This window comes from Balaenoptera physalus (genome assembly GCF_965194825.1).
Source record: "Balaenoptera physalus genome assembly, chromosome: 4".
Classification (NCBI taxonomy): domain Eukaryota; kingdom Metazoa; phylum Chordata; class Mammalia; order Artiodactyla; family Balaenopteridae; genus Balaenoptera; species Balaenoptera physalus.
In genome coordinates, this window is record NC_138891.1 from 133,171,751 (window position 1) to 133,188,690 (window position 16,940).

The window sequence follows — 16,940 nt, forward strand, 5'->3', positions numbered from 1 at the left end:
TGAATATACGTATATGTACAACTGAATCACTTTGCTGTACACCTGAAACTAACACAACATTGTACATCAACTATGCTCCAATAAAATTTAAAACAAAAAAAGCTTCAAGCTCTACCGATAGCAAACGATAAACACCATTATCATCTCATTTATATGTGGAATCTAAAAAACAAACAAAAAACCACAACTAAACCAAGCTCATGGATATAGAGAACTGACCGGTGGTTGCCTGAGGTGGGGTGGGGGTATGGGCAAAAAAGGTGAAGGACATCAAAAGGTACAAACTTCCTGTTACAAAATAAGTCATGGGGATGTAATACACAGCATGGGGGCTATAGCTCATAACACTGTATTGCATATTTGAAAGTAGCTTCTTAGGAGAGTGGATCTTGAAGATTCTCATCACAGAAAAATATTTTTTATAACTATGGATGATGATGGATGTTAACTAGACTTATTGTGGTGATAGTTTTGCAATATATACATTATGTTTAGTATCTGAAACTATCGATGTTATATATCAATTATACCTCAATTAAAAAAATTTAAAAAACTTCAAGCTCCACCAAATCAGCTTTCCCTTGATGGTCATGATATTTATCGAAAAGAAAGGCAGCCTTAGGTATCTTCTCCCACATATTCAACAGTTCATATCCATCCTCCCACCCAAAAAGGCACAGGACTGTCCACTTTTCAATATTTTTTATTGTTTGACAGGCATTTACAACGTTCCATTCATTGACCTAAAAACATAAAAATAGACCTTCTTTCAGCTTATAAAAGAAATATATAAGAACTTTTGACATAGACACATCATGACCTTATGTACAAGAGACAATGGCACCCTCTCCAAGCACCAGACTTTCCAGCATTTTCAGACAAACCCGTTGCACTGGGAGTGGTAAATGGGGCTATTAGAAGCCTCTGCTTCAGTTTTCCACCCAGACACAATCGAACTGGAGATGAAATGGAACAATGCAGTGATACGAAGGGTATAGAAATCATTCTAAAGCTCTTTAAGAAAATCAGAAGATATAGCAAAAATTTAATAGAATAAAACTCTCAAAAGATCAAGCTCAAAGCCCTGGAAACCCGAAAGGGGAGGGATACAGGGTGGGAAAGCAGGTAAAAGCAAGCAGGGGCACAAGAGCATGATGTTCTGAACTCTCTATTGTCTGGAAATATAAAGTCATAACTGATTTTTATAAAATATAATTCCTAAAGCTACTATAAAATTCAGGTCTTTAAAGTACCTACTGATGTGTCAAACATCAAATAGATATTTTCCCCAAAAAGAAAGTTTTCATATTATTTAAACCTTTCTTAGGAAGTGGACATTGTGAAACGGGAAAAAAAAAAGCTATAAACCTTTTTAAAAAAAAAAAAAAATGAAAGTGCTTTAACTTGTTTTTGTTCTTCCTATTTGGAAATCTGTTTAGAACATTAGTTTTTTTAGCATGTTTACCCTGTTTTGTTGGCATGAAGAAGGTGTTAAACCCAAGACATGTTTTTGAAGAGGTGGTTTTGTTAAACGGTTTGGTTATGGACTGTCAGGGAAGGAGTAGGTAATCTATGGATGAAGATGCAACTAGAAAACCAATGATCACCATGGCAACCCCATGAGGAGTCGTCTCCCCTCCCCCGCCATGTGCAACAGACACACACATTGCCCATCCCGGTGTCATGTTTAATCCAACCAAGCTCCCATCTCAAATAGAGATTCAAACATTTAAATTAAAAAAACAAAAAAAACAAAGCTGCTTCTTGGGAAAAAAGTTTCTCCTAAGCATCTTGTTGGCCTTTCATATATAAATATAAAATCACCACGCCTCACTCTCTCTGTAAAAGGTAAAATCCTCATTTTTTAAACTCAGAGTTACACTAACACTGTGTAAAAGTCTCATCTGTTTGTGCCCCCCGCATCTCAGGTAAAATACAAAAAATAGTGTTTTTTTTTTATTTTTTCAAGTGATAAATTTGGATCTCTTTCCAAGGAGTTTGGCATCTTTATAATTCTATGCAAAACTAGAACCTCCGAACACCGACATCGAGTAAGACCAGCCATAGACCTAAACAGAAGAGGAAAAGAAAAAAGAAAAAAAAAAAGGCTCATGGAAACATAAATCTCCACCCTCTCCTCACACATTCTTAAAATACACAGATATTCTCAGACGTTTAAGAGGGAAAGGAGTAAGAACACTGCAAGCTGTACAGTTGCTTTGTCTCCCCAACTAGGAGATGGCTCCTGGGCTGATTTCAGATAGAATCTTTTATTATTTTTTCGTGTGCTACCCTTTAAACTAATCTGTAGTACATACTTCAACTCCTGGGGTAATTTGCTTTCCAGTGCTATAGAATTTTTTTTTTTTTTTAATTCTTTAGGCCCTGATTAATTGAGAATAAATAAAAGCCCTTGGCAATATAGAGAGATAGGACTCAAGCTGATTTGGGATTCTTGAACAATTCTTTCCGATGTTGGTAGAAACGATAAAGTTGGGTGGCTACATGGCTTCAGAACAAAGTCAGCTGCCAAAACCGTGTGTGCAAGAGTGCGACTTAAAGGGAGCATTCTCCCCCCTCGCGAGTCCGGGAGGGGGGGTGGAGTAGGGGCGGGGCGGGAGACGTATCTACAAGGACTGTCTCTACCAGGGAACGTGAGAGTCAGATCTCAGTGTTCAGCTTCCTGGAGGGGGCAAAGTCTTCACGCCTAACCCAAATAACCTCCTCGCTCGTGCTCTCCGGGCCTCCGTTGATGCCCGACAGGGCGGCTTGCTTCTTGAGCTGCGTCATGCGGGATGCGTGACTATGCAGGGGCTTCTGGCCTCCCTCCTGCTGACTGATGGAGGCGGCCTGAAGCCGCTCCTGCAGGTCTCTGTCCGCGGCGGCGCCCTTCGCGGACTCACAGAACTCATCATCGTCACTGAGGATGTCCGTCTCCTTGATGTCATCCTGCTCCTCATACCGAGCAAGGTCAAACTGTTCCTCTACCCAGCGGTCAGTGTCCCCGCCACCGGGGGGCTGCTGGGACTCCTTCTCCGGGCTGCTGGCGGAGATGGCATCAGAGTCAATGGTAAACCTGTTTCGGGCCAGTCGCCGCCTCCTCCTCCCAAGAGACTTGCTTGGGGCGGACACTGCGCACACACACAAAAATATAAAAATAAAACGCCCACATGCTTTACGTGCGATGAAAATCCAGAAAGCAAATACAAGAAAAGGAAAGTAAAGGCTACACGATACGCATTCAGGACCTGGATGTCGTTTGGGGCTTAAAGTCCGGATTTCACCAGTCTGTCTTGGGGTCGTTACCTTGCACAAGTGTCTGGACTTGGAGGATGTTACCGCCATCGACGGAAGGGCAAGGAGGGGGGGCAGCTGGGGGCAGCATATGGGTGGGTTGTAGGTTATGGGGGAAAGGGGATTCAACTCCCTCTGAAATAATCAGTTTCTCTACCCTGTGCACCTGGGAGACAGGGAGTGCAGCTTCTTGCTGCTGTCGAGTGCACGACTGATGTTGGGATTAATTAGTGCCCTCAGTTCCGACCATGGCCCATGTCACAGTGCTCTGGGAATCTCCCGGGGCTGTCCTAGAGTCATTTAGCTGGAATAAATCTCTAGTAAGGATGGAGGAGGCCTCTAGAGTTTCATTGTCTTTGCAGAAATCACCATGATATATCAAGCAGGGAAAAACACTGGTCCAAGTTATATTGCTTTCTAGAAAACTGAATGTAACATTTCTTGAGGATCTGCAGGTACCTTAAGGGCACAGCATTGTTTTTGGAGAAGCTACAGAAAGAGTGGGTCTCAGAGATATTAAGTCCTCTTTCTGACAAAGCCCCATGTGAACTTGAGGCTAAAGCAAATGTGAGCCTTAGCCCCTCCTGTCTCTGTTCTGTGTATCCCCAATTTCTCTTCTACAAAGCAATTAAACTACCAGTGCCGGAGTGGAAGGAGAAATAAATAATACAACACCCAAGCAGCTGATTAACAAAGTGCTAGATAAAGTGACTAAGAGTTAAGAAAAACAAATCTTTGAATTCATTCTTTCACCCTACTGCCCTCTAGGAAGCCAGTATTATTAAAAACAAACAAAAGACACCACCCAATCAAGCAAACAATCACACACACACAAACACACACACACACAAAGACACATGGAAACGCTGCCACTTCTCCCTCGATACTGAAATGTACCATGGGCTTTCCAGTGGGAGGGAGGAGCCTAGACACCACTTAGGAGCTACTTTCCTGAAATCTAAGCCTGAAAAACCATTAAACTGCTTCAGTGCTGCTAGAAGTAAGGTGACTATTCATAATTACTGCCAAATGCAGCCTTGGCTTCAAATACAGCAGGTACAAGGTCAGTGAGCTGGACAGTGGTCTAAATTGGCTCCCGCTCTCACCATCCTCTGTCTCAGACCCCTGTGCTTCCATCATCATTCCTGAGTGTTCTATCATCTTAAAGCATGGAGTAAACAGACGCCACTCTCACTCAAGGAGGGGAATGAAAATCATTTCCAGGAAAAATGGAAAAAAGAAAGAATTAAAAAAAAAACAATACTACTACTACTATTACTCCACTGGAAAGAAGCAGAAATTACTGTTCAATTTTATCTCAGTACCACCAGAGTGGAGCCTGGCTCTCTCCAATCACTCTATTAGAATTACCTCAATTCCAAATTGGGATATTGGAAATATTTGTCAATGATGTGCAGGTTTAAGTATTTAGGAGTAAAGTATGCTAATGTCTGTATTCTAGAAATGTGTCAAAAGTAAGATGAGTTGATGGATGACAGATGAATAAATATGTGACAATGAAAATATAAAAAATATTACAGACAGTAGGTATGAATGTATACAATTCTTTCATTTGTTCTATATGCCTGAAAATTTTCATAAGAAAACGTTGGAAAAACAAAAAAAATGTGTAGTTAGGTTACTGGCAGACATAAAGTGCTTTTAGACTAAGGGAGACTGGCTATTTGCCTTTACTGAGCAAAAAGAGAAATAAACTAGCTGGGTATTCATGACAATGCATAATGAAGCGTAAGAATAACCCAGCCAGCCTTACGGGGTTCCAGGAGACAATCTTTGATTCGAGTATTTCCACTGTTCACTATTAAGACTGATTAGCTAGTGCTGTGCTGACCCACTCCAACACCATTTTTAAATCATCTAATTTGAAGATTCTGACGATAGTGAGGCGCTTCAAAAGCAGAGTGATAAAAGACTTTCCTTCAGCCAAAAATGAGCCATCAAGCAAAAAATCTTCCCATCAGCCAAAGCCAACAGGCTCTGACATCAAGGCTCTCTCTCTTGATATTCAAGATGATGGGGTAGGTTGTAGCAACTTTGTTTTCTTCCCAGAGGGATCTCAGCAGGAAAACTTCTGAGTGTCCTACAGACTAAAAATGCTTAGTTTCAAAGTGAATGCAGCTCTGACTTTAGGTTCATCGATTATCAACAGAAACCTGACCAATGACAGGTGGGGTTTCCTGAGGTTGGGACACATATTCCCAATCCTAATTAAATATATGTGGCAAGTAAAAGGAACAAATGAGACAATTCCAAGGTGAAATTCTCTGCTGTGAGCTCTAAAGGGATGAGAAAGCTTTTTATATGAGGACTCCATGAGAAATTGTGGATAGGGAAGTACGCATGACACTGGTAAGCCCAGAAGAGTACTGGGGGTTCACCATACCAGGTTTTCTGTAAACACTTATCAACTGATTGGAGAATAGATATAAGATAACTAGCCCCTTAACATTAGTTAAAGTACTTAAAGAGTATAATACACTCTGTCAGGGTTATGTCTATGAAAACCTTCAACCGTTCACAGTACCATACCTGCCTCTTCAACACAACTGAGAACAGGCGGAAAATTCTTTAGAACAGAGATCAGAAGCCTTTCTGGCAAATGCAAAGGAAGCCTCTTTTATTGGAATCTTCCCTGAAAAATTCTGGACTGCCTCTTAAAGGAGTGATAAAAATTGTTAATGTCTTGATGTCATTAATACCTAAGTGTTATGAAACTATCTTTCTTCCTAGATAGACTCTAATGCCATTTATAGGTAGTAGTATTGATCTTTACTGCTTCAAGGTGGTAGAATAAGTCCTAAAAGAATATTTACCCTGGGACCACTTGAACTCCAGATTCCTCTTTTCTAATAGCAGCTAAAGGCTTCCCCAAATGAACACGGAAGCTAAAAATAGAGTTGCAGGCCCAAGGTGAGGGTAAAATCTGATGGGTCATCTGGTCTACCAAACATGGCCTCCTTACTGAGAACAGGCATGGCTGTGTTTCTCGAGGACAAAGCCACCATGTTCTCAGAATGGTGGGCTGTGACTTTGCTGAGACATCACACACTGCTTTTTGCGGGACAAAGCTGGCTGTCATGCAAAGCAGCAACTCTCATTCGGCAAGCGGGCTAAGACAGCCCCTCCAGAAAGAGAATGCGCTCACTTCCCAGCCTGGCAAATGAGAGAGGAGCTCACCAGCCAGAAGGAGGAGGGCAGCGAAGGGAAAGCTTGAGGGAGGGCAAGAGGCTTAAACCAAGGGAGAGAGGCAAGGGCCGGGAACCTCACACCAGGGAAGAATGTACTCCAGCGTTAGCCCCCGCAAGGCCACGTCTTAAGTCTTTCTCAATGAGGACGTCAGTTCTACAGTGGAGTGGGGATGACAGGGATCTTGAACGTCTGAATCCCCACAGTACCTGCCCTGCTCATGGCTGGCCTGGCCCCTTTCAGCGCACACAATCGTTTTCCTCCAAAAGGGACATATTGCTGGGACGAGGGAAGGCTTTCGGTCTTCAGGAGCTGTCTTCTGTGCTTATCACGCAGGATGGAATGCACAGCCTTCAAGAAATCCTTTCTGCTCTCTGGGGAGCTATGAAAAGAAGATTTACACCTGTTAGGGAAACAGCACTTAACACATGATGGAACTTCTGATGTTATCAGGTGCAGCCAAACAAATATCCCTGAGGACCAAAGGTTAAAGACTGAGGCCAAGACTCCAATTTCACTGCGGAGCAGCAGTGTTTTCATTGCTGGAGATAAAGAACGCGTATTCCTTTCCCTTTATGCTTTGTGATTCATCTCCTGCAGCCAATTTGGGACCGAGCAGCCCATAAATGAATAGATTGATGGAGAGATGGATTTTGCACCACAAAGTTGCCAGATTCTGCTCTTGGTACTTAAGGCAGAGCCTTTCATTCTAAAATGTTTTACAGACAAAGGAACCACAAGATTCTTGCTGCTCTGCAGCACACTTGGAAACTGATGTCCCAACATCCTTAGTTTCCTGAGTTGGATATCAATGCCTGTTAAATATCAACACCTTCCATGACACACTTCAACATGTAAATATTAAAGTTACATTGTTAAGAACTGGAAAATCTTCCCAACTTCCAATTTGTACGATAAAAAAAGTGCTTCTTAGGTCAGTTATTTTTCTTGTTAAGTTCTTAATAGTTTTACCCAAGCCAAGTTTTAGCTGGCATTCCTTATTAACAGTGAATATGGCATCTCTATGGGCGGGCTCATTGGACCCTGTGGATTTATCAACAAAGTCGCAAGCAGATGAGCTTAAAATAGACGGTAAAGATGGTGCTAAACCACATGTAGATTATCTGAAAAAAATTTCAGTTCTAGTTCCAACAGCTTCCTGGGATCTGGATTTATTGATCCCTGTCACCCAACACCCAACAAAGAGGCAATGCAGAAACACACAACATGGGCTTTGAAGTCAAACCCACTGAGTTTGAACTCAGTATTCATTTGCTATAAGGTTTTAGCAAAGTACCCTCTGTGAGCCTTGGTGCCCCATTTGTCAAATGGAATAACAGCACCTCAGTCTGACTAAGTGAAGTAATGCATGTCAGGTGTTCAGCATAGTTCATGCTTGGTAAATGTGCCTTCTTACTGTATCAGCAGCCACGTTACAAAACATTACTAACAACCATGAAATATTGATTCCGTTGAGTTTTTATTGTGTGTGTGGGCAACCCATAGTATACTACCCACGGTGTGGGGTATTGGGTAAGTACTGAATAAATTACTAAGCACCTATGATAAAATTAAAGCATCATGGAGTACAGATCATATTTAAAGCCAAATGTATCAGAATGCTGGCTGTTGGCACCATCCAGCCTGGTGTCTTTAGGCCAAAAATAAGAGAGAGAGAGAGAATTGGCTGCACTTGAGAAACGTACAATTCTCAAATTCTTAATGACAGAGCCCAAAAAGGAGGAAGAAGAGGAGGAGGAGCGGGGAATGGTGAGAGGAGGGAAAGAAGAAGTAAGTGGAAGCCCACATCATAAGTTCAGCTTCCACTCCAGATCCGTAGGAGAACCTGAGTCACTTGAGCCAGCCTCCCTAGGTTGAAGTTTCCCTACACGATGAGGAATCCCAGCAAGACTGCACGCACCCTCACCTGCTCCCAGGTGACTCTCCATCTGATGCACCTCAGAGATGTTACAGTACAAATGATGCACCCAAACACCAAAACAAAACATGAGACAACCATGTCCTTCTAACCCACCAAATGTACATATAGGAAGAAAGCCCTCGTTTGAAGGTCGAATATATACGTGAAAATTCCGATTTCTTTTTAGAAAGATATTAACCAGGTTACTGTCTACATTCTGATAAAATTAGTTTAGTTTATCCAATTACTGTTACTTGATAAGTGTTAAATACTTTCTCAAGTGCACAAGAAAAAGGATGCAGCTTCTAGGGATGCACAAGCTGGTCTGCAGAAGCCAGAGGGGTTGGGGACATCAAGCACAGTCACATCCCTTCCCTCTGGGCGGCACCTCCCACACTTCACGGCTCCGGGCTCACCTGCAGCACAGGTGGAAGACCCTCTCTGGCCTCCCTTCAGACTCCGATTTTACGTGGACAATTTCACACACAGCATTTGCTTCTGCGTCTAGAGAAATTAAAACAAGAATGAATGAGAGTATGTTTCAAAGAGATTTATTTGCATTTTTACAAAAGCATTTCCCATGCTTTGGTGTAGGATTAAATAGAGCAGAGCCACATAAGACCAAAGAAACTTCATTCCTATCCTGTGATCTCAAGAGACAAGATGATTGAGAACTTAATGGGCGTGAAGAAAAAGAATGCTTGGAAAATTACCAGTTGCTAAAATCTCCTTCTGGATGGTCTAAAAGGACAATCAGTCAATCATATTGATGGAAAAACTGACCCTTTTAGCTGCACAGCCCTTTTGGCTGAACTATTTTAATTAAGTGATTAGTTGTTTTGGCAACAGTTGGACTAGACAGAGCCCAAGATTCCAGTGCTGATTTCATCAGGCCAGTGATATAAAGAGGCAGGCCCTTGCCATCTGCAGCACAGCCTTCCCCCTGAGCAACTGGGACTAGTGCCCTGGACAAGCTTGTCCTGGGAACGAATGGGGCTTGTCTTTCTCAGCCTGCCCACAGCAGCCAACCTGAAGGAAGCCAGAATGGTACACTGAGAAAGTGAGAAACAGTTATATTTAGAAATAACTTCTAAGTCTTTCAGTGCCTGAATAACACATTATTTTGCCACGTTATTCATTTATTAGTGTTTATGAAAGAAACAATTCACTGCAGACCTCAAGACTGCACATTGTAAAGTCTCATCCTTACCTAATGGTTCAAAACCCTAGTTACAAACCCTCATCGTGCCCACATTATTTAACCAACCAGGACCCATATGCAGAGAGTTTCACAGGTTTTCCCAAATGAAGACGAAATCTAGAAATTTCCATCTTCTGATTCTCATATCCACTGGAATTTATTTCATAACAAGAGATGTGTTGGCTAGTCTTTGTAAGCCCATTAAAATAAACTCTTATCTTGATTTTAAACTTGATTTGAATGAAAAACCGAGGGTGGGAACGGAATATCATCTTCACAAAGATGGCTTTGTTTTCCAAACTTAAATTCTTCATGTATTTAGTTCTCAATGAAGGCAAAATTCCTGGCTGAGGAGCCTTTGCGGTTTGTTATAAGCATACGCTGTCCTATTTATAAACCAGGCACTAGGAAACATATGAACTAGATAATCCACAATCTAAGATTGCAAAGTAAGACAATGCTAGTGTTTAAGTGCCCAAACCTCAAAATATTATTATAGCTGTTTGTAGACCTGTGATTTATAGGGGCCTGAAAATTCATGTGTAAATCAATTTTACAAATCAAATCAAAGCTAAAAAGGCACGAGGGTCCTCTGGGCCAGAAGGTTGGACAGAAACCTTCTTAAGGCAAATAATCATCCCCAATACATTTGCCAGATGTGGTTTCTGCATTTGAGTTTTCCTCCTGCAATGCAAAACAACTGAGAAGGAAGTGGCATCTAGTTTAACTTGGGTGGGTAACTGGAGGTTTCCCAAATACTGCAGAAGGTTCTTCCTCATGACACTGGACTAGGGAAGAGTTGGTTCTATAAGGATTAGAGCCAATTTTATGGCTCATGGAGGTGACAAGTGAAAACGGGGAGAAAATGAGTGACACCAACCGGACATGCAGAACTTAACGCTCATGCCAGATGCCAGAAACACAAAAGAGAAATACAGATCCACTGTGCACCTGCAGAGGTCCACTTCCACGGCCCCTCTTACAACCAGAAAGCTGTACCTGCTGTCCAAATGGGACGGGAATAGGTGTGTCCCAAGAGTTTCCACTTGACCCCAAAGCTGCTCCTTCTCAGGTGTGCCCGGGAGAACCATTGCTGATTGCTCCTCCCTAAAACAGCCTCAGATTAAGCCCTGGATGGGGCCTCCAAGTCATAGCAATATTGCTATTCTTAGTCAATAGCGTTCTGACATTCACTTCTCTTCTCATGCGCTAAAGCATCAACTAATCATCTTAGCAAGTACATTCAACACTACCTAACAACTTGCCTCACGGCTACTTGGGTCACAGAAAAAGAACTGACATTTCATGCTGATAAAAAGATAAAGATTTGTAATGCTTCAGGAAGAAAGAATGCATTCAATGGCTTTTTTTGTGCTTTGGGTGGTCTTTTTCGGTCTCCCAGTTAAAAGGCAAGTTGAGTTATTTACATGGGCTTTGTCTGCTCATGGTCACAAAGATTCTTCCCAGAAGTACAAGACTCATTGCTACTTAGATATGAGTCACTGTAATATTATTAATATATATAACAGAATGAATAGAATTCCTTGGAACAATATTAAAGGCACTACCTCCATTCACTTAGTTCATTCATTTAATAAACAGCTGGGTAAATAAGAGGCAATGGAGAGACTGAGGGAAGGGAGACTTAAGCACAGAAGAAAAAAGATGGTAGGGTGGTTAGAACCAAGAGTGTGGATTCAGAAAAACAATTCATACATACACAGAAATATGTACCCAACATGTTTCAGAGTTTACCTGCACTTGCCAAAGCTCGAACCTGCAAAGCTTCGGTAGGAATCATGTGTCGAAATCGGAAGGGGTCCCAGTCCTCGTAAATTGAAAGCCTGTGAGATCCTACCTGCAGGAAGAGAAGGAACTAGGTGCATGAGAACTCTGTGCTGAGCCCGGACCAGACCCGCACACACTTTCTAAACCAGTGATGCTGCAGATATAGAGAACAGACTTGTGGTTGCCAAGGGGGAGGGGTATGGGGGAGGGAAGGACTGCGAATTTGGGGTTAGCAGATGTGAACTATTATATAGAGAATGGAGAAACAACAAGGTCCTACTGTAGAGCACAGGGAACTCTATTCAATATCCTGTGATAAACCATAATGGAATAGAATATAACAAAAGGAACGTCTACATGAGTATAACTGAGTCACTTTGCTGTACAGCAGAGACTGGCACAATACTATAAATCAACTATACTTCAATAAAATAATAAAATTTTAAAAATATGTCATTAAAACTAAAACATTTTTTAAGAATTAAAAAAATAAATAAATTGTTTTAATTTTCAAAAAAAAACCCAACAAGAACAACAACAAAGCAGTGATGCTGGAACCCCGGGTCACTCCCCCATGTGCACTTTTATTCACCCAGCAGCAAGCCAGAGGCCATGTGTCAAATCTGCTGAGGGTGCGCAAATAAGCAGGCAAAAGAGAGACAAAGGAAGAAAGAGAAAAGGGATCCCAAAACAAGCACAGAGGGGCAGGAGGAACAGGGAATGGATGAAAATAGTATTAGGAAGGTAGGTTCTGGCCATGGTAGGCCCAATAGCTATTTACTTTCATGCTCTAAACGTGAGTCTGCCTGCAGGGAGGCAGGACGGGCAATTTCCTTAAGTCCTCAGCAACACTTAAAAAAAATCATAAAACACTCATGCCTGACAAAGGTGCAGGATTACAATTACGCAGATGCAACTGAGAAACAGTAAGGGAGATACTTTGAAACTATGGGGTGAAATAAGAAGTCTTACAAGTTTCCTCTTCTGTTTGGAACCATCTTTATACACAAGGACCACAGCAGTTTTGAAGACTGGAAAAACATAAAATGAAGGCAGTTATGGCACATAAGGGGCTGGGTTTTCCCCTTCACTGCAATATCGTGGTAACAAACACTACCGTTATGAAGAGGACAGACAGTTCCCATGAATCAGCCCCCATTCCACCCTCCACTCATGCAGCACATCTGAGAGACGCAAAAACCTGTTAAGACAAAATTTTCCAGGTCCCAGATAAACAGAGAAAGCCTAAAGAGATGGAAATAAACCCTCCTGCCCCACTGGAAACTTCTGGGTAAAATATATTTTCACTATGGTATCAATTCAAGCTTAAAACTTCAGCTTATACACACTTAACAAAAATGTACTAGTTCAGCAGCTGAAGGAACAATACAAACATCAATAATAATAACGTTTAAGGTAATTTATATTTATGCAAATTAAGCTAATACTACACACACGCAGAGTGTTCCTAATTCAGGAAATGTAATTCATCTTTTTTGACCTCAATAAATAAAAATTAGTTTATGAAGTAGAATGCAATTCTACTTTTTTCCAAACAGGATGAATCACAGTAAACTATTTAGAAGCAGGGAGTATGTAGTTTTATTCTTATATTCTTTGGGGGTGGGGGAAGATACAATGGAGTTACGCATAATCTTCCATAGAATTCCTTAAACAATGCCAAGCACGTTCAGCACTCAGCGATTCTGACTCCCCCTGGAGAGGAAAGAAGAATTGGTGTCCAGAACAACAAGAAGGGTGACCCCAGCCCATCCTTGGCTCCCTGTATCAGGGTCTCCATCTCCCTTCACACCCTGACCCCCAGGCAGAGCAGGGACCCCGTTAAGTCACATGGCAGCTGGAGGGGGCACACCTGGTGTACCAGACACACAATTACAGGGAATTCTCAGGCACAGGCGCACCCCCCCCCCCAGGATCCCAGGCCCTCTGCAGACTAACCCAATGTGTCTGGTTCATTCTTTATCCTACTTAGTTAGGATGGGTCAGGCTCCCTTTGTGTAAGACCGCAGGAAAAGAAGCTTTCGGGTACAAAGAAGCGGACCCCAGCCACCGGGTCTGAGCTGTCACACAGCACCTGACTTCGTAAAAATCCCAGAGGACAGACTGAGAGGTTCCCACTGACCCCAGGAGGCCGCACCACCCGAGGCGGCCCTCTGTCCTTACCATGAAGCCTTCAGAAATCAGTGTCCAGGACAGCAGGTCCCTTTAAAATGGAGGGAGCTCCACTGCAGGAGAGGGGGAGGTTGCCAGTGAACTTGGTCTCAGAAGACCCAGCACCTCACTGGGACCAGAGCTCAATGAGGTTGTTGCCATGACTCTAAGAAGGCGACTGGTCTGCCTCGGTTTACCTGGACCATCTAGGGTCACAGCGGTAGGGCCAGAGTGGACCTCAGTCTGGGCTACGAGCATTTCCGCCTTGATCCCTCCCTGATCCGCAGCCGACTGTCACTCAGTTGACCAAGTGCTGCCCATCCCTTCAGACACGGCCTTGATGTCCAAACCTCCTGGCTGCCCTGCCCAGCCTAAAACACTCTCTCGATATCCCCAAAGGTGAACATCTAACACCCTTTAAGGCCGAAACCTAAACAAACTATTTCTTTTCTTCTTTTAAAGGTGGTGATCGTCAGCCCTGAGTACAAACTAGCCGTCCTGGGAGTAAAACATCGAGGTGCTGGGTGGGCAGCCGGTCAACTTTGTTTTCGGAAGAAAGCAGCACTATTTCCTGAGATCAGAGCAACGGAAACAAGACAACCACGTTTTAACCCCAAAGCTGCCTGTTCGATGGTAATTAAGTTACTTCCCTCACAGCGACTCTTCCTTGTTTCAAAAGACATTTCTAAGGCTCTGTTAGTTCTGCTTGCTACTTAAAAATCACACCGAAACTGCCAAACATGTCACCTTTTAAGGACTGGGAATCCATAAATAACCTCATTACGATGACGACAGCCTGCCTGGAGCCACACACACACATTGCCCCCCAAACCTCAAAACTGGCATTTTCCTGAACCCTTTCTATCACAGGTTGGCAAACTAGGGCCCGCCTGTTTCCGCACAACCCGCCAATGCTAGTGCCCATTTGTTTACATACTGTCTACGGCTGCGTCTGGTTACTTATGGCCTCTTGGTCTGTGAAGCCTAAAATATTTACTATGTGGCCTTTTATAGAATACGTTTGCCAACCTCCTACTTTGTCCCAGTCAAAGGATTTTCTTATTCTAAATCTGTTTATTTCTAACTATAGGAAATATGTAAAATTCAGGAGACAGGCATGAAAAATCCCCATGTTGAACTCTGGAATGGTTCATCAATAGCCCAGCATCAGAAAGAGGGAGAGACATGGTTTGGATCATTTCCTTCACAATCCTACATCCCATAAATGACCTACTCAGAAGCATCAGAAAGCTCCCAGACCTCTCCAAGAAGAAATTGCCGTATAAGAAATGCAACTGTTAATGATGGGAAAAACAAAACAAAGCAAAACAAATAGTATCCCTCCCCCTGCCAAAAATACCCACTACTATCAAAAACCACCAGCATGTCAAAATACCCCTCTGTATATCATATTTAGTCACGTTTTTCCTTCACATTTATATGCTCCTTTATTATTTTTAATGAAATGGCACCAACAGCTACAGTGGCTCTGTGGAATCTTTAGGAATATCACTAAGGTTTTCAATGAAAGCTGAGTCATCTAATTAGCAAGTCCAATAAATCTTTGTATTAAATACTCTGATTTTAATATCACTAGGATGTTCCATTTGGGAATGCACTGTTCACATCGTAAAAGAAAACAAGAGTTCAGTTAAAGAAGCAGTAAGCAGCAATACCCTCCCTCTTCTGCTCCCAGAAAGATACGGTAAGGAAGGAGAACGGAAATACTAGACTTCCTTTATGCTATGTTCCTGCCCATGCATCTTCTAGTGGGAGGCTAGGAAAAGACACAGCCTAAAACAAAAGCATGAACACTGATCACTGATCATGACTGATCGTTTTATACCCAGGAATAACACTGCACGCCGTACAAGCATTTACACACAACGAGCCATATTTCCTGGATATGTACAGTGCCCAGTGGACTAACCCATAGTTTTTCTCACTCAAAAAGCATTTTACAACACAACCACATGAGGTTTCTAATTGCAGCAACTGCATCCATCTGAACTGGCTTATTGGAAAATTAATCATTCACAAACATCACTACTTTCGCTGGTATTAGCCACGATGTGATTGAGAAGCACCTCGTAACTGATCAAGGCACCCAGTGATGCCACAACAGGTGAGGTGAGAATCATGCCCTGACTCCTGGCATCACACAGAGCCACACAGAGTTGGGAAGAGAATCAAAGGACTGGGGAGCTCAGAAACAGAGACGGTTTCGTCTTGATTTTTCACTTGATTTTTCCTTGGTTTATTATTAACTCATTATTTTGAAAAGATATTCAGAGCAGCAGCTTAAAAAAAATCTTTTCCTGCCCATATGTCTATACCTGGGGGAGACCTGAACAGTCATTCCCTCCCTCTTGGCCACATTCGTCATACTTAGCTGGAAGGTTTAATTTAGTATCTGTGACATGTTGGTGGCCATAGCAGGAAGACAATGCAGATAACTGTAATTAACTATATTTTAATAAATTGTGTCTTGGAAAAGAAATGTTAACTTACTGCAAAAAATAAGCCAGCCTCCCTCTTCCCCTCCAAACCTTCTCGTGACACATACCAAAAGCTGCCAATTCGGGCTCCTTTTTCCACTTTCCCAGCGAGGCCGGCGGGTTTGGCCAGATCACAGTGGTATGCAAAAGCAGGTCCCCCATGCTCAGATCTGCAACCTGAAATCCAGGGCAAAACTTACTGGGCGATGTTAAAAACACTCAGATATTCATGACATTTTAAAATTCGACAGGCTGGGGTCAATTCAACTTCAAGAAAATAATGTCTCTAAATAATGTCTCTCATTTGGTCAACTTTTTTTCCCTTATCCTGTTTGCCTATCAGAATTTCAAGAATAAGGTGGCCAAAAGGTACAAATCGGGCCTCTGGAATTCACACGCAGTAAACCTGTCAAAATTGATGAACAAAATTGGAGAGGGTTTGTGTTCAAATGGAGAGTTATCTAAGAACAAATGGCTGTCAACAACAAATTTCCAGCCCAGGAAACTGCAGACGTTGCCACCTGTGAGTTTAAATCCCTTTGGAGCCAGGGTCTTCTGGGAAGCAGTGGAATCAATTATTTCTTCTTCTTCCGACTCATTTTAAGGAAGATTTCATTTCACTTTAGAGGAGGGAAAAGAAGCCAACTGAGGAGTTGGGAGATTGTTCTTTAAGCTTGTGCAAATGTGAGCTCTGGGATCTTTAGAAACCATGAGGTCTAGTGTTGCGTCCTCGAAGGTCAAATGCTAAACCATCTCAGATGGACAGGTTCCTCTTCTTCTTGTAGAGACATGATGATCCTGAGATTCCACTGGTGTCTTCTACACCTCACAATAGTCATGTGTGCCTTTTTCACTGGAG

The 16,940-nt window shown here is 42.4% G+C and overlaps 1 protein-coding gene across 16 annotated transcripts in view; it reads right to left on the minus strand.

The window, feature by feature from the left end:
* Window positions 1-687: 687 nt before the first annotated feature.
* Window positions 688-16,940, minus strand: part of TIAM1 (TIAM Rac1 associated GEF 1) — a 400,429-nt gene continuing 384,176 nt past the window's right edge. For all 16 annotated transcript variants that reach the window (XM_082459733.1, XM_082459738.1, XM_082459732.1 and 13 more), the window contains 6 exons: window positions 16,150-16,258; window positions 12,384-12,442; window positions 11,379-11,481; window positions 8,839-8,926; window positions 6,711-6,883; window positions 688-3,131 (listed from right to left, as the gene is read on the minus strand). In XM_082459733.1, coding sequence (XP_082315859.1) covers window positions 2,662-3,131; window positions 6,711-6,883; window positions 8,839-8,926; window positions 11,379-11,481; window positions 12,384-12,442; window positions 16,150-16,258 — 1,002 coding nt within the window. In that variant the 3' untranslated portion in view covers window positions 688-2,661. The remainder of the gene's footprint in view (window positions 3,132-6,710; window positions 6,884-8,838; window positions 8,927-11,378; window positions 11,482-12,383; window positions 12,443-16,149; window positions 16,259-16,940) is intronic.